The 27,119-nt window shown below is 41.9% G+C and overlaps 1 protein-coding gene across 3 annotated transcripts in view; it reads left to right on the forward strand.

Annotated features, from left to right (window-relative positions):
• The window catches only part of SLC35F3 (solute carrier family 35 member F3), a 170,100-nt gene that overhangs the window by 111,451 nt on the left and 31,530 nt on the right, over positions 1 to 27,119 (forward strand). For all 3 annotated transcript variants that reach the window (XM_027898302.1, XM_027898304.1, XM_027898303.1), the window contains one exon: positions 12,405 to 12,729. In XM_027898302.1, coding sequence (XP_027754103.1) covers positions 12,405 to 12,729 — 325 coding nt within the window. The remainder of the gene's footprint in view (positions 1 to 12,404; positions 12,730 to 27,119) is intronic.

Here is a 27,119-nt window from a genome sequence, read left to right on the forward strand (position 1 = left end):
TTTTCTAAGCCTGGTGCCGTTGCACATGCTCCGTATTTTGAGAAATGTAGGCTTGGTGCCTAATTTGTGCTTTTTCGTCTTTCTGTTGTTGTTTTTCTCACCGATTTCTATCCATACTGCAGTGGCTGTTCCTCTCAGACCAGCCAGTTGACTGGTTTCACCTTATTTGTTCATGAAAGCACAGTGTACTTTGAGGACTGACTTCCCTTCCTTGGGAAGGTACATATTTCCATTCTTGCTCTGCATCTCAGGACCTTCCAGAGACAGGTAACATCAACTTTGATGAAGAGCTGCAGAACATTCACCTCACCAGAGAAAACATGTCCTCACTTAGTCCCTACTTAGAGCCACTTATTCCCATGCTTTCAGCACCAGTCTTTTCATATACCACATCTCCTCTGCACCGTTCTGTCAGGAAGAGCGATTGGTGATATTCAAAGATGCTTATAAGGCAAATGACAGCTCTCTGCTACCAGTTATTGCACATAAATGTCTAAACTGAGTTGCCATGGAACCAGATCATACCGCATGTTCAGCTGGAGTAACCATCACTGGAGTTGCATCGAATTTGTGTAAACACAAATGAGAAATGAATTTGGCCTTTAATACATTTGCATGCCTGCAGGGAATTCATAACAAGCGTATCAACACTGTAATCACTTTAATAATAAATCTTTTTTACTTCTTTAGCAAGCACAAACTGAAGATCCCAAGCACAGCAAAAACTTTCATGACTGGCAGACAGCTTCCTAAGAGATGAGATTCTTATTATCGTCATTTTGCAGATGGAGCAGTCCAGAAACTGCAGAATGAAGCAACTTGCCTAAAAACAAGCAGCACATCTTTTCACAAAACAGGCAAGAAAAGACCTACAGCAGATAGGAATGGACCCCCAAAATTCCCATATATGTTTTCTGGCCATAGGAGGACCCTACCATAAATGCAAATAGGGTGGGAGAAACCTTTTTTATGGAAATCAGTGACTTTAAGTTCCTACTAAAGCATCCTTTTTGGGAAATAAGCTCAAATGGTGCATAAAAATATCTCTGGATAAAACTGTGTAATTGTTAGCTGTGTTCTTCTGGTGGCATCTAAAGGTTTTGGTAGTCAGGCAATGTTCACTTGTACTTTGACTGAGCACTAGGGCAGACCCTCTGAAAATCTCACCCCAGACTTCACATCTGTAGAAGCAAGATTTGTGCCCACTGGTCTTTTTCACACGAAAGCCATACATTATAGACACATGCAATGCTTGTGTGTTCTAGAAAACGCAAGCAGGTGGAGAGCAGGAGAGGCCAGTGGTTCGGTGGCTCAACTGGGGCTGTTGGTTTGTGTGTGCTTCCCCACTGAAGCAGGCTTGGTGAATAATGCATGCTGGCTTCTGCATGAAGTAATTAACTTGGAAAATGTTCACATTTGTTCAGGCTGTCTTTTTGCACAGAAGACAGTCTTCAAAGTGAGCATTCACAGTCAGGATAGAGACCATCAAACCCATCTTGTTCTTGCTCCGTAGCTATGGTAGCAGCTTTCTCCCACTCCTGACTGGAATTGGGTGAAGGTGATGGTAACGAGTTTGTAGCTACAGGAATGAATGAGGGTGTAGGTTTGCTGTGTTTGCTTCTCCATGGTACCTGCCAGCATGCACTCTGTTACTACAGGGTGAAGATAGTGTGAGTTACTCCCCTGATGGAAAAGAGGTACCCTCTTCCATGCTTACTGTGGGTACTGAGTGTTAAATGCACATGGGCAGTAATTACACTCTGGTTTTGGCCCAGGGCAACTTTTGCCCAATTTTCATATTCTTTGCAGCATTTTCAGTTAGCACAACAGTGTGTTTGAGCAGATAACCGAGATCTTGTTCCAAGGCGTGAGGAGTTTCTTGTTACATAATACCTGGCTCCCTTCCCGAATGGCACCATGCTTTCTTAGACATTAAACAGCCTCAAAATGAGCTCCTCTTAGCTGTGCCAGGCTTTCTCTCTGGGGAGTCCCTCCAGCTCCTCTTTGATCATGTCCCACTGGTTATTTTGCCTGCCATTTTGCCTGTGCAAATATAAGCCATAGGTTTGGAGGTGACTCATTACTTATGCACTGTATGTCCCTTCCTCAAATGATACAAAAATAAAATGAGACCATTTTGATGTTACTAAACTAATGCCAGAGCAGTAGTTTTAATGCATCATGAAGCAGAAAGATAAGTTATTAAAGATTTATCTAAGCTGCCTTACTGTAGTGGCTGAAATGAACCAATATGTAAACGCTGTGGACAAACCATAGTTTCATTTACAGACAGAGCTTAAGAATGACAGCATCCATTGGATCATCTTCTCAGACCTTTTGTAGATCACAGACCATTACATTTCACCCAGTTATTCCTAAATGAGGTAAGGTGCATTTGTAGTCATCTTGAATCAATTTAGGCATTTGCTCTCAAAAAATAAGCAGATTACTAATCCATCTATTTAATTATAGATTTCTCCCACGAGAAGCTGGAACAAGAACCAGTAGAAAATAAATATTAAGTCACCAGAATGCATTATTCACTGTCTTCTGATTTCATTTTGTAATTCTTGTGAAAGAAATTTTGTCCCTCTTTCCTAATGGCTGACAATTGTAAACAGTAGGATTTGTAGCATAGAAGCAGCTCAGTGTAAGAGCTGGAGTTCAGAAAAGACTAGTAGTTCAACGTACAGGTCTGCGTTAGCTGAACATGTATTCCCCAGCAATTTCCCAGCAACAAGGCTCATATATAGGATTATTTATGTTGTTGCTTTCCTAGCACATTGTACTCAGTATAGCACATTCACTTACATGGTAAGCAGCTCACGGCACTTGCCTGGAGTACCATTGCCAACCTTTAGTCACAGCCCAGTTAATCTTTGTTAATTATAAACCATGAGATGCCACTGCAGACCTGGATAGCATCCTGCGGAAGCAGGAATTTGGCCAATAAAAGAGTAGATTTACTTTGTAGTCTTCAGTGAGTTTTGCTGACAGCCACTGCGGCATAAGATCAAAGGCAACAGGAAACAAGGTGTTTTTAGCAGCGCAGAGCTGGCTTGCTTTTAGGCAGAGCTGTCCACAAAATGTGTAGGCACCATGTATTGGAGAAACCAGGTGCCACCTCCCGTGTTAGCTGCCCAGTTCCAGAAACATGGATCCACTCTACCTGAACATAGTGCAGGGGTACCCAGCCTGGAAATTTTGTGAGTCCTACTCAAGACATGAATTTTGACATGGGATCTAGCACCCTTTGGTTATATGGAAGTTATATGTTGACTCTTCTGGAAGTAATAGGTATAAATTTTGTTCAATATCACCATTTCTGGCCCCAAGCATCCTTAATGTAAACAAAACAAAACAAAACAAAACAAACAAACAAACAAACAAACAAAAAAACAACAACAAAAAAAACAAGTGTAAGCCTCATAAGCCTTGCAACTCAGTCACAGAGAGTACAGAAGTGAGGAAGTAAGAGCTAGAAATGCCTTTTCAACAGTCACCTCAAATTCCCTAGTGCAACTCTCAGCAAGGATAATAGTGTAACTGTGGTTGAAAAAGGCATGAGTCTGTTTTCTGTAGCTGGTTGAAACAAGTGAAGAATAGTGGGTTGCAAAAGCCTCTCTCGTTAAAAAGAGGAAGAGGCAAGTATCAGAGAGAAAATAGAAACCAGAATTTTTGCATGTAATGTATTTTTGCTCACTGTTATACTGAGTACCTCAGTGCCCACGTGGGTGCAACCAAACCTAGGGGTTTTTTAAAGGAGACCCAGCTTTTGATGAGTTTGCTACTGAGAGCTAAGGTGACATCTCTTCTTTCTTCCAGTAGATCTTTGAGCATGGGGGGACTTCTGTGGATATGTGTGCATTACTCTAACCACTGTGAGCACACACAAGTCTATGTCATGTCCTCACTAATATCTGGTTATTGGTTGACAGAGGACAGGTGCTCCAACTATCTTGTTCTGAACTTAAGACCTAAGAAAAGCACTGTGTTTAAGGTTTGATAGCAGGTTAATCCTTTAGCTTCCAGGAGAACAGTCAATTGGAGTTAGAATTCAGTATGCAAGAAACCAGTGGGGTACAGCGGTCTTCTAACACTGTGCTTACTTGAAAGCAAGGCAACTCTGAATTTTTGAAAGCTCCATAGCAAAGAAAGAACATTGTCCCATTTTTGATAAAATGCAGTTAGCATAGTCTCCACTGTTGGCATGAACTCACTTACCTCCCTGTATATATGCACTGATATAAATGTGCTCTTTATATTAGTATAAGTAGTTGAATTCCCTTGGAGAGAAAACTATTACTCAAGAAGGATATGTAGCACTCAGATGCCTAGATAATTAATACAGTTGGTTCCTGTAGAGAATCCAGCCAGGTTTTTTTATAATTTCTTAACCCATTGTTCAATCTGAAATTTGAACAGACTGATAAAAAATTTCCCAGAATACAGTTTTTGGTCACATCTGATTTTTGTGATAATAGAAGTTCTGCTTCCATAACTCCTCAAAGTAAGTGGCAAAACTCCCAGTGACCTCACCAGGTAACTCAGAGTACAACTTAGTCCGATTTTTATTCAAGAAGGGAATGCAGAATAATATCAAGAATATGTAACTTATAATCAGGATTATTCTTTGCATGCTTTTATGGTGGTTACTTTCCAGTCCCACAGTGCTGATACTGTAATAAGTACCCAGTATCTTCCATTTTCACTATGGACTCCAGTCATGAATTCTAATTAATCATAAAAAGGACAGTGTTTAGGGGAACTTTCCACCTCACAAAATTCGAAGTAGAATATCATGTTTTAATAAGGTCCATTTGAATGCAGCACTTTTAATAGAATTTCTAAGCAGTTGCCTCTGAAGATAAATTAAATGGATTAAAGTCCAAATTGCTGCAATATGAAGGTGATAATTTTTCAGCTCTCTCTATATCACTAACAAGAGATTATATATATATATATATATATATATATATATATATATATATATACTCCTTACTGGAGTATTTGGCAGAGGAAGATAGGCATATATATGCTATATATGCTAGGGAGGAGAATTTGGTGTATCTTCAGCAAACATGTGCAGATTATTTAATTTCAGCTCTTAGTAAGTTTAGGTATAATATTTAGCACAGAATAAAACAGGAATTATTATTTTATAACCAATAGTGATAAAAAACATATCTCTGAGTAATACTTTAGGATATGGGAGTATCTGTTACAAGACACTTAGGCCTATTTGGTACAAGTTAAGATATATGGATGATCTGGAGATATCAGTACTATCAGACGTATTTCCACAGACAGGAGGACAAGAAAATCATCTTGACTACCAATGAACAAATAGTCCTATTTTCTGCCCTGCTGAAATTAAGGTGAGATGATCAGACAAGTTTGAATATCCTGCATAGGTTATCATAACACTTTACTTTTATAATTAGTTGATTTATACTGTGAATTCCTATAGCAAAAGAGGGTCTGAACTCAGGATGCTTTTTACTTGCTTTGAGTTCATGTTCATGCAGTTTCCCCCATTTTCAGATATCTACATCCCTTATTGTATAGCCTCAACCAAATTCAGACCTTCTGACCTACCAGATTAATACCCTGATTTTGCTCTTTAAAATAACTCTACGGTGGACTTTAAAGCTATTTTATATATTGATTTATTCTTAATTTAGTCATGCCATTTCGTGGTCAAATTAAGTAAAATTATTTTTATCTGCTACTGTAAGAGCAAAATATTTAAAGAAAGTCCTTTAAACTTTTCCCAAATAGCATCTAAAAATGCACATGTGCATTGCTGTGTTGACCCAGTATTTTAATTTAAAAACTGATTTAATAAAGTTTTTTGGAATTTTGTCATTTTTCCACTATGTTACCCTAATTTATATTCATTAAAAAATATAATACTGATCTTTTAGACCTTCAGCCCTGACCATGGTTGGAAAGTTAGGAAAATGTGAGAAAACCCAAAGTCATTGCAGTGCTAAGTGTTGCAGTCCCACCCACCAGCCACCCACAGGGGCTCACAGCTTTCCCGTAGGAATTCAAGAGCAGCTTCCTCAAAAATCACATACACAGCTGTCATATGAGGCCCGACCAAAGATCCATTGGGTCCTCCCTCCAGCTTGATGGAATTGACTGGGAACATGTATTTTCTAGCCTGAGACTCATCTTGCAGTGTGTGGGTATACTGACAGCTGCAGTTCCCTAGATGTAGGGGAGAAAAAATTCTCTTTTTTTCTGCTTTGTTCCTAGTAATTTTTGGCAGTTATTTTGCTTTTTCGGCTGTTCTTGAAACTCTGAGTTGCCCTTTTCCATTAAGCAGCCTGTGAAGAGCTCAGGATCCCTGGTGGCAATGACCAGAGCACATTACTGGGCATGCAGCATGTGGATAGTTTGCTCCCACCTGCACCTCTCTCTCAGCACACTTCTCCATCTGTCGATTTATGACCCAGTCACGTAGCCTGTCAGTCCCCACAGCTGGCCATTGCCCTCACTGACCTGCCAAACTGCACATTGTTAGGAAAATTTGTTACCTCACGGCTCATCCCTTTGGTCAGGTTACCTGTGATTAATGGTGGAGAGTGCAGGTCCCACAGCAGACCTCTGCAGAGCTTCATCCACTGCCCCCATTGCTGTATTTACTCCTCATTGGTTTCCTATCTCGCACTGAGCCTTTTATCCATTCCAACACCTTCTCTGTCTGCATATTTTCTGTAAGGCCCTTTGGAGTAGGATTTTATTAGAAGCCTCTTAAAAATCTAGAAAGGGTACATGCATCTCCTTTATTGATGTGCCAGTTGACCACCGTCAGAGAACACTGGTGAGGCTCTAGGATGAATCATCTAGTTTGCCCAGTAGATAATGCCAAGCAAAGACCTGTGCTTCATTCCATTTAAGATGCCCGTCCCTAACTATTGCTCATTCTCTTTAGCACTTCCCAGTCTGTTTCAGAGCTGAGTTGGCAGCTAAGTGGCTGAAACTTTTTCTTCAAGAAGTGGAGGTGGAGTGTGTGCTCCTCCTCAGTAGTTCAGTGCATAAAGCTTTCCACACCCCTGCTAGAAGGAGATGCCCTAACCCCCACAGGCCCTCTGACGCCAGGGGAACCCAGATATCAGCAAAACTGGTCTGCTCAGAATAGAAGACATCCTTATTTATCTGGAAAGCATGAATTAAGGAGGTCATTTGCCCAAAGGAGAAAAAGTGAGTTTCTAGGCCTTGTTCCAGTGACTATGTGAAATACAGGATAAAAATGTTTCTTAGAGATGACCCCTAAAATGAGAGATGAAAACTTTCAAATGTGTCTTTGAATCCTGACAGGATCTGTGTGTAAGAGAGGCACTTGGGTGTTAGGAATTATGGTGCTTTGTCGTGCCCAGGAACCTATTCTTTGGCATCTGTTGAGCTCTGGAGGGACTGGGAGAAGGATGCAGCTGGTATAAACATCTTTGGCAAAGCTAAAGCTAATTTGGAGAAGGAGGTAATGTCCCTTGATGCAGAAGGTAGGCTGCGTGTGCTCTCATTACTGATCTGTGCGGGAAGGTTGATACTGGCTTCCAAAATGAAATATTAACAGTTCCTTAAAAACAGCTACCAGGATGACCTGTGAAAGGAGAGGTCATCATTGACAATGGCACAAAAAAGCTGCACTAGCTATTGGGTGATCTGCCAGGCAACGAGTGAGACCCTATGACCTCCTCAGTCTTTAACCTGATCAGCTGTGAAGAAAATGCCTGGGCAACATATCTGAATAAATATCAACGTTTCAGATTCAGACAACTGCAATGGCAACTAGAGACAAAAATCAGTTCATGGATTTATTATTTCATCTTCTCTTCACAGGAAGATGCCTCAGCTGGTTTTTAACAGCTTAGCTTAAAAATCGTGAACACCAAAATAATTCATAGTTGGTGTGGTAGGCAGGAATGAGATAAAAGCAAAATCTGAGGGGTTTGTGTGTCTGCTGCTGAGGAAAATAATATTGTGTGTTGAGAAAACCACCATCAGAAGTCATCATATGTGTTCTCAGGTGTGTTGGAACTAATTGTCTCCCACTGATCTCTCCATGTAGTAATTACTGGGTGAAGAAAAGGTCACTCAGCATTCAAGGCTCTGAGAATAAACCTTGGGTAGTGTCCAGCGCTGATCCTCCTGCATATCACGGGTTTCTAGAACTCTAACCACACTGGGAATCAGGCAGGCACTGTCTTACAGGACTTGCCTCAGCTCCCTCTCCTCTCTATGATAAGCACATATTTTTGCAAGCTCTACAAACTTGTTCTGCGCAATGCTCAAACAGTTACAAAACATCTGAGAGGCTGCTTCAGTTGAAACGCATTCATAGCCTGGGGAAGCTGGCAAAGTTGTGCATTATCATTAGGTGCATGTTTTGGTCCCTAAGAGATAGGACCTTGGTCTGTAAGGGTCACATTCTCGCTCTGAAGGATTGACAAGGGCACCCAGCGCTTGTGTAATATTTCCTCCACTCATTTGCTGACTAGCTGACAACGGCTAAAGCAGGTCACCAATGAGAGCTAAATATGTTTATGTGGCGCTGCACAGCTCTGAGTCCACCAGTGCTGTCTATGGTGGCTTTACTATCTGTACTTGACGGCAGTGGTAGAGAGGTGGGACTCATCTCACCCAGCTTCAGACACCCACACAAAAGACACCTACTTCAAGCTTGTTGCCCCAGACTGCTTAGAGCTGGTGGAGAGAAACAAGCACTCAGAAAGGATGATTCATCTGGCTTGTTTTAATCGTCTACTTTAGGAGATAAATCGTGCTATGGAAATGCCTTTTTTCTGTCTACTAACTATGCAGAAAGTGTAAATCACTGTCTCAGATACACAAGTCTGCACAGCAGATGTCTCAAACTGAGTAGATGAATGCCACCCTTGGTTTTATCAGTATATTTTTAATATGCACATTGAGGTACAGTGTGGTCCTACAGTAAGCCTTTAGCTGGCTAGCTATGCTCAGGAGTCTTAAGACTCTTGTCCAGACTTTTGAAGAGGTCTGGACAAGCTATTTAAAAGTGTTAGAGAGTCAGCTGTTTTTCAGCCAGTCTGGGTTTGATGTCACCCCATCTGTGCACCTGTGGTTTGGGTGAGGAGAATGTCCCTAGTGGAGACACAGGGACTAGTGGGGGAAGTTACAGCCCTGGGTGTTGTGTGTGCCAGCTGACAGACAAGTGCCCCACATGGTAAATGACAGGATGAGACCACATGGGTGTATATCATCTGTAGCATCCATCATATCCAAAGACCATCCGGCTTTTGGGGGCAGATTGTGTCCTAGATATCCTCCAGGACAGTGCCACATCCAGTGGAAAAGGCTGTGCCCATTTGGCATCTAGCCCTCCGGCAGCACAAGAAATCATGAGGGCGCAATACAGTTTCTCTGACAGATACTGCAGACACTGACAGATATTACAAGTCTCTGTAACTGTTAATCACCAGGACAATGATATTTACCCCTATTATCATGGACCCCATTGCACGTGGGATAAGTTTCTATTCACTCCAGCATGTAAATGCATTAAAAGAATGTGCATTCCTAGAAATTTACCCTTCAGGTGCAAGACCACTTTAGAAGTGATACATGTAGTATTGTCTATTGCTGAAAGTGAATGTTTCTGTTGATGTGTTTAACACAAAATTAAATATAAATGGATAAGTAATTTTGCCTGTGTAGCAGAGAAAACATTAGTAAAGTTTAGCTTTAGGGAGTAATTGCCATGGAATAGAGTTTAAAGGCAGTGATATTCATGCAAGCTGTCCAGATGAACAGCTGGGCTCTTGCGTATGTGCACACTAAAAAGGGGGACCAGGGCGGGTGGCTTCAGCTCTTGGTGGAAAGAAGATCTTCACTACAAGTGTCTGTAATGGGCTGTCTATCACCACTATGTTATTGGATGTTGAGTGGCTGGTGCATCAGATAGTATAGCTGTGATTTCCCCCCTTCTCAGGGACTGCCAAGACTACTGGTACCTTGCTGTTTCAGTGATCATGATCGATTCATATTTTAGAAAAAATAATACAGCTTCAGTGTTGTGATTCAGAGCACCTACTCATCTTGAGATCTCATATACCCTAGTGGCTTAAGGCGTGTTCCCTAATGTTGAATGTCTTCAGCAGTAGTGGTTTAAATCCTGGTTTCCTGTTTCCTGGGGGAATAACTGCAGTAAGACAAGCATGGCAGATACCACGTCGGCTGTGTCTTCTAGAAGGAGGAACATTTTTTGCCTACCTCTCCAAGTACTTTCAGAAATGTAAACTGAGTGCAGTTGCATTGCCACAGAGGCACGAACTCCTCCTAAGCTCGTTTGGCGCCCTGGCTGCATGGATTAGCTTTTTTCTGTGCTCAGAAATCCCAGTGGTCCACGGGAAGGATGCTGGAGTTTGTGAGACTGTGTGAAGTGTTTGGTGTTGCAGTGACAATGCCCAGCAGAAAATCTTGAGAGGAAAGAAAACATTCAGTAATCATTGAGTGGTGGACAGCAAAGAGAGTGCTGGCAGCTGCCCAGTACGTGGTGGGGTTAAAAGAAATGAGTGTACTGTTGTTTGGTAAACTGAACCCCGACTGGCTGTGCAGCAAGTGAGGCTAGAAGCATTAGTTACAAGAAATGTATTACTAAGAAAAATGCATTAGAATTATTTTGTATGAGCTAAGAGTTCACAAGCAGTATTTTTTCAGTTCTAGCCTCTTTTAACGTCTGGGAGTTAGCTTGTAACCTTTCTATTATGTGTTTAATACAAGGTCACAATAACTTTGAACAATTTATTGGCCTGCTGGTGCATCTCCTGTTATGTGGGAGGCTGCCCACACAATCTTCTACTGAAAGCTGAAATAGGTGGAGAAGATCAGAAACATCTCATCTCTCTCAAAGCCTCTCAGAAGGGCTAGATGTTTATGCATTGACTGCTGTACACTGTCAAACAGAGGTCATGGTTTTCCTGTTACAAAATAGTGCTTTACTAGGCAAACTAATGGTACTCTTAGCTCAGATCATGCATTTCTTATCTGTAAAGAAATAACTAAGTAGTTCTTTACATAGAAAGAGACATTTTATTTCATAATGTATTAGTTCACATAAATACAAACTTAGGTTAACCTAAGAGGTTTTAAGAGATTTTCCATTCCAAATACTAATTCTCACCAAGATAGGGAAGGATTTTTTTGTGTGTGGATCTCTCTTACTCTGCCTTGAATATATATAAATGTTGGCTATAATATAGTCTTTCATTGTCCTGGCTGTAAATGTTTTCATCCTTCAATGTGTGCAGTGACTTCTGGACACTTGAAGTTGCAGATTCCTGGATTTCAGCACGAGTTACTGTACATCCTCCTTCAAGTGAATGGACCAACTAAACTGAAGTCAACCTGTAAAAGAAATAACTGCTGAGTGTTGCATGTGGGTGACTGACAATTGTAGTGGATGTTGAATGGGGTGAACTTAGTCAGGTAAAAAGCCCTAAAGCCTGCTGCTGAGGTCGGTCAGCACATTTTGATCTCTGTGAGAACTACTGAACCATCTAACCTCACTTTGCTCATTCATTCACAAGCTGGATACATTATCAACTGATAGTAGGTAATATAACAGGGCTATATAATATAACATAACAGGGCTATAACAATTCATGTTTAAGGATGTAAGGGGCAAGGTTTTTTAGGAGAGAAATTTCCAGCAGCGTGTTAGGCTCAGTTATAGCAGGGCAAAGCTCCAGTCCAGTCTCATTTGGTGCAGGACTCGAGCTAAAAAATGTTGGAGTTTCCCGGTCAGAGATGGACTTCAGGGCAGCCTATAGGTTGGTCTAATGTTTGCCATCTGGCTACAGTTTCAGGAGACATGCTTTTCTAGGGATCACTGAAATGTCTGGGTATCTAATTCAGTATTAATCGTGCTACTTACATTGCAGTGATTGTGCTTAACTTCAAGATTAAATACATTGTCGCCCTTCTCCTTTTCAGAAACACCACATTGCATAAACTGCCCATTTCCACATTTTCCAAGACAATAACAATTTCAAGTCTTGATGTAATCCCCTTTATTAAACTCAATACCATATTTTTCATTCATTTACACATCCTAACAGCAGGAGTTTAAGTGGTGTGTTAAGCCTTTCTATGTACCTCAAAGCAACATGTAATTTTCATTTCCATTTTACCCAGTGGCTTCTAAATCTAGAGGTGATAATTGTTATTTGCATTCTAATTATGCCTCAGTTGAACCAGAGGCTTTGCAATGATCTAAAAACAAAGGACATTTTGTGGCAGGATCTGGTGGGTTCTTTTGCTCATAAAGCTCCACATGACTTGAGAAGGGCCTAAGATTTGAAAATTAAAATGCAGGATGGATTTCCTTAGTAAGCCATGTGTTTTCTTCTCCCCAGGGGATGAGCGCTCCCGGGAGTCTCCAGCCCCAGCTGAAGCACAGATGCAAGCTGGGGCGGAAGGTGGTGGAAGGGTGAACCGCTGTTGCTGGAAATGCTCCGTGACACAACTCAAGAAGATTTTCTGGGGTGTGGCTGTGGTCCTGGGTGTCTGCTCCTCTTGGTCAGGTTCAACCCAGCTAGCAAAATTGACCTTTAAGAAATTCGATGCACCCTTCACTCTAACATGGTTTGCAACAAACTGGAACTTTTTATTCTTTCCTTTGTATTATCTTGGACATGTTTTTAAGTCAGCTGAAAAGCAGTCTCCAAAGCAAAGATACAGGTATGGGAGCTTTTATGTTTAATCCTGTGGCTCTTGCATGCTGCTCTACATTTAGCAGACGTTTTGTTCAAATCAGTCAGTTAAATCAAACTTGTGTTTGCTTTCCTCTCCAGGTTTGTTAAAGGATGGTCTGAGTTCATTGCGTGTCCTATGCTAGGTGCTATGTTATTATTCCTAATATGATTTCACTCCAGCAGTGAGAAATCGAGATTTATTTCCAATACGTAGAAATCATGTCATGAAAGTCCACATTTTCTGCAAGTATTTATCAAGAATTTTCTGTTCTAAGCCTCTGCAAACATAATTTTTTTGTTAATATCTCCTTCCCCTATTCACGGCAAACTTCTGTGGCAGCCTCTGAATAAGCTAAGTAAGCTTTTCTTTTCCAAACTTGGGACCGAGTGAAAAGTACTGCAGTATTTTCCTGGCACTCTGCCCCTGACATCAAAGGCCAAGCCCTGATCCCAGTTAAACTTGAGCTGTTGTGTTTATTTCCGGGAGGAAGCGCAGTCATAACCAAAGGCAGCACTTTGTCTTCAGCACACCTTGTCTTTATAGCAAGCCAAACCCACAAAGCCTGAGGCACTCATGGAAAGCCCTGAGTGCCCGTCTGCTGTGAGGGGCTGAGGATGCTCTGGCTGCATGAAGGACTGCCTCTCGGTGAGTGGTCCCTCAGCTCAGCTCAGCTCTGCTCTGCTCGTTTTGGCCTGAGAGGTGTCTGGGACAGATGGAATGACTCAGCCATCAAGATGTCCCATGTCAGAGAGCTTCCCCAATACGTGGAAGGATGTGAACAACGTTTTCCCCTTCTGTTACACAGTGGGGCTCATAGCCTTTTAATGAAGTAGCTCAGAAAAGTAAACAGTAAGAAGTACACATTTCTCAGCTCCCAGCTGCGCAGCAGCAAGGTGGAAACTTACTACAGGAAGAATCTACCAGGCTACGCAGGAAATGCTCTACCTCAGATGACAAGGATTAAGATCATAAATGCTGAAATTTTGCTGCTCAGCCATCATTACAGTTTCTTCATGTTCTAAATAATTCGGGGCTGCAGATAACAGATGATACCACCATCCACTGCAGATTCTAGAGCAGTATTCAAAAGTTTTAAAGGCATTTTTATAAGACACTGTGTTTTCTGCACTTTAGTCTTCGGGTTGTATTTGTTGTTTACTCCAGAGCAAAGGTGCTTCCTTCAGAGATGAGAGGAGTATGAAGGTTACAGAAAGCTACAGTTTAATCTGAAAACAGTAACAAAATTTAGCCCAAAAGCAACTACCTTTTTGTTTCTTTGTTTTTTAAATATTTTTCTTCCCAGCTGCTCTCAGCTGGGAAGAATGTTTTAAATTTAGTGTTTTAAATACAGCTGAGTTCTGGGGTGAGTGGTTGTGGTTTGCCAGATCCCTGGGGTTAAAACCAGAGCATTATACTCTTTGTTCCTGCAGTAAATTGATACAGTTGGTAGTTTTATGTCTTCCATTTAATTAAATGATGGCTGAGTTGAAGAGCAGGTGCAAGCCCTGCAGCCTACTTGGGATGCAGGGGATCATCACTATCAGTAAGCTCGTCCAGGCTTAGTAAAGAATGTGCATTTGTGTATCTGACCAGCAGATTGAAGAGGGTTAACTTACGGAGTTTTTTCTGGGTGTCAGGGTAGACTTGTGCATTTGGAGATATGGCTGTGGTTCCTAGCTTTGCTGCAGATTTGTTTCATGGTTTGGAGCAAGTTACTGCAGACCTCTGATTTCCTTGTACTCTCTGTTCTTTTGGATGAGAAAGTCCTTTAGGGAGGAGGGAGGACTGCCCTTTACCATATGTTTTCATAGTGTCTACCTCAGCATGTCCACTGTCTACACTGAGACCTTTCAGTGGTGCTGCATTAAGAGTTACAGGGAAAAGAATTACAGTTCATCTGCTTTATCTGTTAGAGCTGAGATGTCCCATGTGTGTACGTCAGAAAACCCAAGCATTGAGTTCCAGCCTTCCCTCTTAATTATTCCTCCTTTTTGCATGTTATATATGTGTGCAAATATAGAGAGAAAGACATATACAGGGACTTTGCCACTCTGTATGAGGCAGCACCATCTTCAGGAAACCTTGCGCTCCAGGTGTGGTTGGACATGTCAGGTAGACATTTCATGGTCTTCTGGATAGTTAAAAGAAGACATTTCTGACCTGGAGCTATAAAGAAACTGGTATAATCACCTTCTGCTGCTTTCATCCCTCGCTTCCATCTAAACTTTGCATATTATCCGAGCTCTCTGGCAGGAATTTACAAGATAAATGAAAAGTTGGTGGTGGGAGATGGTGGAAATATGATATCTAAGTCACCTTAGCAGTGAAGCAGTAAAGGAAGGGATTCTCAGATCTTGCCTACACAGGTTACTAAAATCCACAGGCACCCGATGATTTTTGGCAGCCAAGCTCCCCAAGGACACCTGCACAGCCACCTCCTCCTCAGCAGGGCTGGGCAGCTCAGCCTCCCCTCCATGTGGCACAGGCAGTGCCTTCCCACTGCCCCTTCCTCAGGACGCCAGAGCCACAGGTGTGCTTTGGGGTACCTTCCTGTACAGTTACAGAGCATGTAAAGAACAGCAGCCACTAGGAAACATATACCAAAGGGGAATCATAAAATGCAGCAACAGTGACTAGATTATATGGTTTTTTGTGGGTTTAAAACTTCTGTTATATCATACCAGTATGTGTGTTATGCTGTAAATGCATGACTTTTTATGTTTTGTTGTCTCACACACAGACATAGCTGTCATGGACATAAGCCAGTCTCAAGCTATACAGGGGGGTTTTTTTCCCTTTACATAAAGTAGTAGTAAATTTGCAACCAAAATTTTATAGTGGTACATTGAATGCAAGAGTGGGTTTATTCAGTTTCTTTATAAGATTTTGAGTATTAGTCCACAAGCAAAGTATTTATTAAGGATTTATGATTGACACATATTGCATGGTAAGGAGCTTTCTGTTTAAGCTGAAGCAGACTATCAGTTGTGTCCACAACATGGGGAGAGAGTCACTCTTCGAAGCAAAACAGAACTCATGCACTCACATCCAAACTGCTCTAGGCTTGCTGTGCAGCTCCGTCAAATGCCAGGGTTGTGCCCAGGTGTAGACAGCTCAGGGAGAATTTCTCCCATGGTTGGTACCAAGGATGTCATGCTCTATGGCACAGAGCTGCATCTGCGGGAGTGGTAAAAGAGCTCTGACAGACCACAGAAGAGCATGCCAGGTTCAGCATTGCTGTCCTTCTTCTTCTGCGAGTGCTCACTAGCTTAAAATAAAATTATTATAACTAAATTATTATTCATTTCAACCATTGTCCAGTCCAGAAATAGTTCATGCAATGATTTATGCACCTAATGGATCATTTAAGAGTACTTCATAGTTTTTGCTTCCAAACTGCTTTATAAAATGACACATTTAATCTGATTTGCTATGCTTCATCATACCTACATTATTAATTTATGAGGTAACATAAATTAAAAGCACTAAGATTTAAAACACCCTGGCTACGTGAAAGATTAAATTAAAACCTCTGTAAGATACTGCTTAGCTTTCTTTATCTTCGAGCAGGACAGAACACATCTTTTATAAAGGTTGACCCTGTGTGTGCCAGCTAAGGGAATAACAGAGGGATGCATTCACATTTTAGAAGGAGAATACCCCAGAAAGCCTGTTTATCTTGATGGTACAGTCTTACCAAAGGATTTTTTGAGAAGGACATTACAGTACTTTAAAAAATGGTTTGCATGATTATTTATTTATTTGTTTATCATTTAGATCTTGCTTTTATTTCATAAAGCATTAGGTCTAAAGCAAACACCAGAAGCTGGAACTAAATGTCTTCTAAAACCTTGAATGCACCTGATGTATTGGGTGAATGAATCCTCCCATGTACCTGCACTGATCTGCAACCATGTTTGAACATATATGAGAATGTTCTTTTTCACTGAAACATAGTTTTCTTTCTGTATTGCCCCATATTAGCTGTCACTAATTCTTCAGAATTTGAAAGTTTTTCTTTGAAAATAAAAAGTTGCAGGTAACATCAAACTGTTGTTTATGCCTTTGAAACTGAACAAAAATACTGGCACAACAGTGGTAGAGGACTAATGTAGTAATCACTTACTGTGATTCACTGGCTCATTGACTTCACAAGAGTCACTTTTGATTTATATGCATACGGGCTAAAAATCAAGATTTGGCTCTTCAGTGGCCACAAAGTTGCAGTGTCATGGCTTCACTTGAGTGAGGTCCTGGAGAATGTGATCCAGTTTCTAAATGTGTTTCACATGTGTTTTTGCTACCATGGAGGAGGTGAGACAGTAGCCCAGCACTCCCAGTAATTCAAGGAGTTGAGTCCTGACGTGTGAAAGTGCAGCTCACTGCACCGTGGGTACTGCCCTCCTCTCCTGCAGCAGGCAGAGAACCCTGCCACGCAGCACTGGTAACGAATGCTTGGCCACAATGAAACTCTGAAGGGATAGGAAGATCAGAGCCTGATTTGGTGTGATTGGATGTGGTTTTACTCTTGATTTTCCTTGGTTTTTGTTCATGAATCTCTCTAACCCAGCAGCATTAAAATGTTGCAGTGTGGGTTAACTTTTGGCATCCTACTGATTTATATTACTACTTAGGTAGGAGCTTCACCACCAGAGCAAACAGCATTAAGAGAGTCACAAATAAGCTATGGAGGCATCAAGACATGACAAGTGCAAGTGTTTTTAGCAAATGTCACCCAATGAAGCATGTTTTCTTTAAAAAAACTTCAATTTATAAACTCTAATTGTCTAATTCAGTACATTATACTTAAAATAATACCTATTTACTTTGTGTTCCTCAAAATAAAATCACTTTACAATTGAAGTTCACGTTCGCTTCTTGGGAAAAATAAAAATAATAACTAGGAAAACCAATGAAAGAACAAAATGAACTGTTGAAATTAAAAGGTAGAGCATCTGATTCTTACCTGAGTTAGATAAGAGTTAGGAGTAACTCCAGATTAAATCACTTTGATATCTGCAGCAATCTGTCAGGACTTACCTTTGTGCTTAGTGTCGAAGCGATTAATTAAAAGAAGATATGTCGTCATGCAAGAGGTTTATGGTATTTGTAGTCATCTCCATCTCTCCTGCAGTTGTCCAAGCTGCTGGTGGTGGTGTGTTTTTGATGGACCACTGTATCACCTTTCAGACTGCTTTCAGTGAATCTGCTCATTTCTTCCAGGGGTTCTAGCTGAAGACAAGGTCAAATTGTACAATTAGCAAGTAGCAGTATTAATGAAGCCTTCTGCTGGAACAGTGTGGTGCTTTTGGTAGTGGCAGTGCTGGTGGACATCTGTCCAGTGTCCAACCTGTCGTGTGTACAGGGCTAAGCTCTGTCATGGACCATTCATTTGAGCTTAGCTCAGCTGAAGCCCAAGCCACAGAGCTCAGGATGATGCTGTTGTCAAGTTCTGTTTCTCAAGTGAAGTAGTTCTGTCTTCCTGATGAAACCTGTGGTAGCTGCTATTTCTTTCCTTTTGAAAAGGAAAGTGTGTCCCCATGGGATGTGGGATAGGTGTGTTGCCACCCCACAGGAGTTCTGAAGATGGCTTTGCACTGCTGGCTTGCCATAATACAGCCTTGCTGCACAGTCACCAGATGATTGCATAAGTCATCTTTTCAGCTGCTTCCTTGGGGAGACTTGTTTTCTTAGGTGATTAAAGATTAATGTCATGGTTTCTTGCTCATAAAGTCTCCTGAAAAACAAAAATTTCTCAGCCAGCTGTCAAAAATATGCCCTACAGGCTGCCTGTTCTTGAGAAAATAACACCTCCAAAGTTTTTCTAGAGTAGCCTCCTGTTCACATCAGTCTCCTCTACACACTGAAGACAGTACCAGACAGATTAGGGAGGAAATGTGCCGCAGCTATCTTCTCAGTGTCATACTGGATACTGCAGCACTTGAAGCTGAATGCCTGATTTCCCCCCAGAATGCATGGGGAGAGCAAATATCTACAGCAGAAACACAAATATGGGGCATGTAAGGTAAACAGCAGGAAAGGATGAGGAGAAAGGGAAAACCTATTGGTCAGACTCACTGTTGTTGGGTGCCCTCCACCCTCACAGAGTCAGGCACCTAAATAGAATTGAGATGCTCCTCCTCTTGATGCCTTCCATTGAAAAGCTTAAAAAACTGCTCCTGGACCATGGTGGAGGAGGTAGTTTTTCTCTCCCTCAAATGGATGGTATGGGAGCTTGGTGCCTACATTAGACTCATGATTTTAGTCGCTGGCAGAAAGCCACAAAAGTAATGCCTAAGTCCTGACTTCTCTGGAGGTAGCTTTCACAATGGTACGCCTGTATGATGAGCTCAAAAACAGAAAGGTGGCATTTATATGCTTGCCTCCCTTCTAAACCTACCCCAACATTTACATCTCCTGGAAATACCTTAAAGACATTCCCTTTAAAATTCTGTTTGACTAGTTTGCTAATTCCTTCTATTCAGGTAGCTAGCAATGTTTCTGAGAGCTTGTGTCTTAGCTTTTGTGAGAAAATGGTCATCAGTCCTTCTTTAGGAAACCAGTCCTTTCTAACTTAGCCTCACAGTTTATCCTTTGAGTTTGTATTTCTTTTTTCAGACCATGATGTTCTGAAAAGATCTTAACATTCATGTCCCCTAAAAAAGATTTCCCTTAATCTGAAGATCCTTCATCTCTTGAGAATTGCCTCTTCTGGGCTTTTGGATCTTAGTGAAAGGCTAATCGAGAAAAAAGATTGGGTATTTCCTGATCAGGAGAAACCCATGTTCTTTAATCTTCAGACTGGTTTGCAAAATCATTCCAAGGATGATTGAATTAAGGGGTGTCCTGTAATTTTTGTCTTGTTGTTCCATTATTTTTATCTTCTCTGCTGTGGCTTGAACAGATGCTCTAAAATAATTACATTATCTGCCTCCTACGAGGTAACAGCGCTTGAGGCAAGGACTAGAAAGAGAAGTAATTGTTCTTGCTACCTGCAGACAGGGCATGTGATATGAAACAATGTATTTATGTAATGGCTTTTGCTTGGAAAAAATATAGTGTCTTGCAGCACTGAACGATCTCTGGTCAGTAGTTAAACTGCATTTCATTAACACTGCCTCTGGTTAGTAAACCAAGCTGCCAAGATTCCATACTGCTAGGGCTTTTCTCAGGAGACCTCAAGAGCAAATCCACCTGTGCTGATCTGATCTCTCTGCACTGACTGCGACCATGGAACAAAAGCAAGCCAGGATGAAGGGACGTTTGGTCACCTTCTTCCTTTCCTGCCTCCAGGCATGACCTGCACACACAAACAGAAAAGTAGCTGCATTTTATGGCTGGCAAAGGAAAAAAAGGGCAGAGTATGTGATCATGTTTACTGCATAGAGAAAGAAGGTGAAAGCTGAGGATATGCTACTGTGGAAAGAGATCTCAGAGATGGTCTTTTTGCAGAATGTATTTTACCTTGGTCACCATACCAAGTGACCCCCAGCACACAAACTCATTGAATAGGGACTGTCCTGGACAGATTCTCCATGGTGTTTACAACAGCAACAAAAACAACAAAACCCAGGAAGGAGTGATAAGGAATTCTGCCTTTTTTTTTTTTTTTCCCAGCCCAGATCTGTGTCAAAATATCTTGAAGGCATCTACCTTTAAAGCTGCTTTAAAAAAGGAAAGTGCATGTATGGCAACAGACTGTGTAGCTATAATTAACAGCTCTCAATAAAGACAGATGATACAGAGAGAAGTGTTGGAGGCTGGCAGTACTACAGAAGTGGAAAAAACCTTTTTGTCCAGCTGCCTAGTGGTTATGGATTGTGTCCAGATTTCCCAGGATTGTTTGTGTTTGTGTGAAAAGGCAGCTTCATATAAATGCACACGTACCTGGCTGAGGATCTTGTTCAGTCCAGGTCATCAGGAGCTGGCCACCCTTGCTTGTTAGACAAAGTTATAGCTGGGAGAAACAGCCAAAGGTGAAGGATGGCAGCAACGTAAGTATATGAACAGGGCATCATAAATTGAAAAAACCTGTCAAGCAGCTACATAATGTTGTCTGTGAACATTGATGGGGGAGGTTGGAGGGAAACAAAGTATGAGCTGATGGGCGGAGTTCATATATGGTTCATACTGGTTCATATATGTACTCACACACTCATGTACAATCATTTCTGTGTTTTCTAGTGCTAAAACACCTTTCCAAATAGTAGTTCTTTGCCAGAGAATCCAATCCAAAATGGGGAAGGCAAGCAAAATCTAGTCTTGTTACGTTGTTTGTCTGCTTTGTATGGCAGTTAGTGAAGACTGCTTCTCTTCAACCTAACTCTGGAAAAGAAACAACCCACCTGTTGGTTGGTTTATCAGTCCCTGGAGTCAGGACTACAACTCCGCAAGTTTAAATGAAAGAGCCTCGTTTACTTTATGGCATTATGGTCATTGCCATATCACTTGGGTCTCTTATCTAAGCAAGCCTACACTAAGTCTACTGTGGCTGCCTCATCTGTTCCCTGTTTCTTGCATCTCCAGCTGAGTGCTTTCCCACCTAGAGCTGGTATTGGTTGCTTGTGGTTTGTTAATTTATAAATTGTGTTCCGCCTCTTTGGGGCTGGGGACATTTGGGGCTGTTTGGTCATTTACTGAAGCTGCTCATTTCACTGCTCCAGTGCGTCCTTCGTGTCTTCAAAAAACTTCCACTGCTGCAGCAAAACATTCAGATTCCTGTAGAGGGAGTGGACCTCTGGGAGCCTTAGGTGAAAGATGGCATCCCCCCATCTCTTTCGGTAATCACAAATGTTAAACCCCAGGGATCTCAAGTCATCATGAATGCCCCTTCATTGACAGACTGATACTAACCTTCATGTAATACATTGCTGAGATGAGGCACCTTGGATGGTATGAGTCTAGGTCCATTTGCTGGAGGAGGACTCTGTTCCTCTATGTCATCTGGCATTTGCCCTTGCATTGCATCTAAAAATATGTTTTGCTTCACCAAAATACTGGGGTTTTTTTACCTTTATGCTCTTCACTGTATCTATTGTAGAGGCCAGCCAGGCCACTTGAAAATTGTATCGTGCTTTTTCTGACTGAAACTACAGCTTTCTTCGCTAGGCTGGCTTATTATGCTTTCAGCTGAAGTACATATAGATTTCCAAGTACAAAAAGATAATTCTTCTGCTATGAAAAAGTCTCCTATTCAGTAGCTCACTAGAAAATAGCAAGAATTTCACCTCTATTTTCAGTACCCTTTAGTACTAACTGGAAGAAAAACAAAACTACAGTTTTGTCATTCTCTCTGATATTTTCAGCATCTAAAAAATGGTGCTCTTCTTAGACCATCTCACCATGATACCCTGAACATCAGGTGTGTGGAGTAATTCTAACTGCTGGGGATCTGGGGAGGGAGCTCTAGTCCAACCTGCTCAGTGCAGAGCCACATCATATCTGCTTCGTTATTTTGTTAATGGTTATGATCTGCAGACACTGAATGAGGGCATAACTATTATTGAATTTATGTGTGCTTTATTGCATCTTTTAATGTGCTGTCTCCAGGATACCCCAAAATTACATATACCAGTGTGTGTTGCCATGAATGGTATCCCTTTTGCTTCTGTTTGCCCCTTTTTGCCAGAGCCACCTTAAATATTCTTCTGTCCTCAGGCAAGGATATGTTGATTTATTTTTTATTAACCTTGAAATTTAAAAAGAAATGGTATTAAGCTACTATAACGAGGGCTTAACTTATTTTTAATAATCAAACAAATTTGCACCTAGCATTTTCAGTATTTCGTGAAGTTCTCTATATCAGTTGCGATGGGTCCAGGCAGCACTTGACCCTATCTGGAACAGCTCCACTGAGCCCCATGCTGATTTCACTGTAGAATGGCAGGAATGTTAAAGATCATCTAGTTCCAACTTCCCCACCAGAGCCAGGACACCTTGCACTGGACCAGGTTGCTCAAAGCCTCATCCGACCTGGCCTTGAGCACTTCCAGGGATGGAACATCCACAGCTTCTCTGGGAAACCTGTTCCATGCTCTTCTGTAGTTCCAGGTAGTTCCTATAGTGCCATAACTTTCTGCCTTGCCAAGTTCCATGTGGATTTTGTGGTTGATTTGTACTCTTGATCATGTAAGAGGGATAAGTGTAGGGGGATATTTTAAGGGTCAGCTAAACCATATATGGATAGTGGAAGGTGAGGAAAGAACTGAGTGGCATCAAGCAGAAGGAGTGAGGTGTTTGAAACAAGGGAGGTAATTCCTATCAGTGTGCAACTGAGCTGTCAGGAGCCTGGAAAAAAACAAGAAGAGCCTGAAAGAGTGCTTAGTGCATGCTTGGACATCAGAGATGGTGGGCCAGATGTGGTGTTATGTGAAAGCAGGGTGCATGAGCTCTGCTGAAATGTAACATTTGCATGAGTGATAGTTCATATAGCTCTTCTGCATGCTAAGCTGAACCAGTAATTCCTATATGATTTCAATGGACAGTGTGCTTACCATAGTATTGCTCATGTATTGAATCCTGCGGCTGACTGCAGGTTCTTGCCTGGGATACACCAGGGCTTTTTTTGGCTCAGCAGCCATCCAAGTTACAGGAGTCCAGATAAGTCCCTCAGAACAACCTAGGGAAGATTTAATCATGCCAGCAACAGTTATTTCCCATGTTAACAGATTTGTCTCTTAGCAAGAATGAACGTACAAATAAAATCTGCAAAACTGCTAAAGATATCTTCTTAGTGTCTTTTCAAAAGTGAACAGAGAATTGGCTTTATTTTCAGGTAAGCAGGAGTCATAATGAGGACATTCCTCTTAAAATCATGCCAGTTTTATGTATAGTTAATTGTGGACCTTACTTTAGGCTGGCAGGTTGCAAACTGTTGTCTGCTGCTTTATATTTCTTGAGCTTTGTTTTGTTTTAAGGATTAAAAAAAAATAAAATCAACAAAAAACAGCTGGCTTTCCGGATATGTTTGCTGCAAGAAACCAGAGACAAGTGGTTTCGAGAAACTGGAGACAAGTGTGTTTCCTCCGTAGCAATTGTGCTAAAAACAAACTGTTCTCTTTGTCAGTGTGTCTTCAGACACCTTCCACTATTATGCTGGTGGTATCTGGAGTCTCAAAATGCCTTTATCTAGTGCAGAACAGTAAAAAATCACAGATTTTAGGCACACATAGAAACATGTCACTAGGGATATTTGAGAGACAGATGACAAATAAAGTCTTGGTATCAATCTAATGATCTGAGTGTGCAATGAAAAATTATCCTTCCTGAAGTAACTCATGTACTGAAGGCTACAGATGGGTTTGTCTTCAGCGAAAAGCTCAGCTTTTGCATGCCTTTGGGCTAACAGCCATGACCACGCAGCTCCTCTGCGTGAAGCGTGCTGATGGCATCTACTAGATGTTGTGCAGCTGACAGGAAAAGGATGCAATAGTTCATTAGTTTTGTCATTCTGTTTAATTCAGACATTTTCAAAAGGAATAGCACTGAAAGCTTTGTAGTACTGAAGGTGCATAATAAATGCATCAAAATTGCCCATCTGTGGCTAAAGCAAGATAATTGCCTAGGCGTATTCACGTTTGCAGAAGAGATTTTGAATAATAAGTGTTTATAAAGCCCTTCTGTCATCATGTTATCCAATCCTCACCAGTGAGCCAAACTCTCAGTTCATTTACACTCTTTTCAAACCAAAAATATCTCATGTTGGCACAGCTCTGAAGTGGGTGAAGACAAGAATCTGAACTAGTGTAAGTCACCTGAAATTGGCTCCCAGCTCCCCAGCAACATTTATGAACCAAATTGAAAGAAAGTAATCAGGAAACCCTGCCGATTCCTTGCTAGTGTTATTTTCTGTATCTTTAATAATTAATATGACTCATTACTAAGGTTTAGGAGTGCCAGTACTGATTTCCAGTGCTGCTGAATGGGTCTCCTTCCTGTGGAGCAAAGCTTGTTAAAGGGTCAGAGCCACAAATAGGCTGAGACCTACGCCCTGTCCTGCAAACAGCCATAAACATCTATGTGTGGTTTCCAGCAGACACTTCTCCTTCATCAGGAGCCTGTCTTCTCTCTCAGAGGTAAGGCCTGAGTAAATCCATCCTCACAAACACAGACAGGCCAAAGATACGGTGGGGACAGACTGGCAGCAGCAGGTGAGATGTGAGCCCACCTTAAATAGGTTTATCATGGCTGATCTAACCTACTCCTGTAGATAAGCTCCTTAGCACATACTCAGCTCACCTAAGCCTTCGAACACAGTCCCTCTGTGCTTGGCAAAATGCAGACAGCTGAAAGACATGTCCTGGTTTAAATGCATGCTTGCCTGGTCAATCCCTCCTCCAAAGGGACTCTGTTTATAACCACTGCCAGGTTCAGGTGCTCTCTCTTTTTCTGGCAATTAAAAATGCAAACAGCACTGACCAGACAAGATTTGTTGATGCAACTTTGTTAGCTTATGTTTCTCCAGGAATTAATTAGTTGATTTTTCCATTAGACTTGGTACAAGTCATGCTGATGTCCTCGGTGGGCCTGAGTGACTCCTAATAGCTGTTTTACAGTCTTCAGAACACATCTCATGCCTCTCCAATGCTCACGGGTGACTGGGGCTGCTCGTTCTAGCCCAGCACTACACAGTGAACAAGCGTGGATGATTTACAATGAGATGGAAGACTTCTCCAGCTAGATGCCAGGTTCACCTGCTTTCTGCCAGTGCATGCCATGGGTCTTTCTGCATGAACAGAGGAACTGTCATTCCTGCTTTGGGCTCCCTTCAGCAAAATAGCCTCCCCCATGGCCAGCTTGCCCTGCAGATCTTCAGCTCGTAATTTCTGGGTGTTATAGTGAGATTTCAGCAGGCTATACCTCTTGGCTAGCCCAAACATGGCCATGGCAAAGCTGACTCGCTTTCCAGCACCGGGAAAGTAGCCAGCAACCCTAGGAGATAACTAAGCTGGTGTCCCCAGCCACCTAGAGCCCTGTGCGTCTCAGAGGTGCTTTGCACACCTGCATTAGTGAGGTGCTTCAGATCCCTTCCCTGCCATAACAGAGCCCTGCCAGAGGAGCAAGCACTCTTGCTGCTAGGAATCCAGAAGACAGTAGGGTGGCAAAACAGGCATCACCTCTGCCAGGTTTCTGAACAAATAGTTTCACCTCAGAGGCTGAAACCACATTACTGTTGTCACTCTTCCTGGGAAACAATCTGAAAAGAAATTCAGACATACCACTAAAATTAGTAATAATATGAGCTACTGTTAAGTACATTTTTCTGTCTCTCAAGGGCTTAAGCTTATTGAGTAACCTCCCTCGCTCTTCGTTTCATCACAGACCATTATGTTTTGAGAAAGGACTGAGTTCAAACACCGAAGCTCTTTATTCTAATTGTGTAGGTGCAGTATTGACAGAGCCAAATTTAACAGATCCCCCGGTGCACATGTACAGTAAAACAAGTCAGATTTTGCAATGTGTACCTTGAGGTGAGAAGGAGAGGGGGATGACAGATAGGGGTATCACAGGGCACTGTGACTCTGAATGACTCTGTTGCTGAGACTCGGTGAGATGTCAGGATATCTTGGGTAGCATTTTTGAGGTTCTGCTGCTGAATTCTCTGTTCTTACTGAAGACTGTGGTGAAACTGTAATGATTCGGTTGGAAGGAGTGGTGAACCAGTAGTGACAAGCTGTTGGAAATGTCTCCTCATGGTGTTTTTCAAATATGTATGTGTGTGTGTGTATATATGCACCATTTGAATACACATGCTGAGCCCCTTTGTCCTGCAAGAACAGTGACATCCCAGAGGGGTAACAAGCTGTTTTACTTTTGACAGTCTTTATTCAGTGTTCTGCAGATCAGTAGCTCTCCTGTAAACTGTAAACTATTGAAAAAGAAAGAAAAATGAAGCCACAGATTTTGTGCTTGCTAAATCTAAGGTAAAAGTAGGGTCATGCCTTTGACTGGGGTGGAAAAATCCCCTTGCAAAATGTGTATCTTACCTTGTGGGTCTTGATAGGACAGCACAGACTCCAGGATCAGACCTCAGTTTGTTTTCTGAGGGAGCTGACACCTGCCTTCTCACAGCAGGAAGAAGGCTGCTCATTCTCAAGCATCTGTCTGCAAAGCACTGCCTGGTGCTGCTCCAAAAATCCCTTCCTCCCTGCCTAGGAAAAGAGCCGAAGCCCCAGAAAGGGGACAAAGCATACCCAGCACTTGCCCACAAGCATGGTGGTGGCTGCAGCACAGGGTGCCCCAACTGGCTTGGCACCAGCCCCCCACTCACCCCGGGCAGAGCCCCAGCTGTGTGGAGAGACTGGGCTGCAGGATAAACTCTCACCTTTATTTATACACTGCTTTCCATCCCACTCTTGTTCAGTATAAAATTAATG

The sequence above is a fragment of the Empidonax traillii genome, unplaced genomic scaffold, assembly GCF_003031625.1.
Source record: "Empidonax traillii isolate 1590-97213 ecotype Southwest subspecies unplaced genomic scaffold, ASM303162v1 scaffold590:size398203, whole genome shotgun sequence".
Classification (NCBI taxonomy): domain Eukaryota; kingdom Metazoa; phylum Chordata; class Aves; order Passeriformes; family Tyrannidae; genus Empidonax; species Empidonax traillii.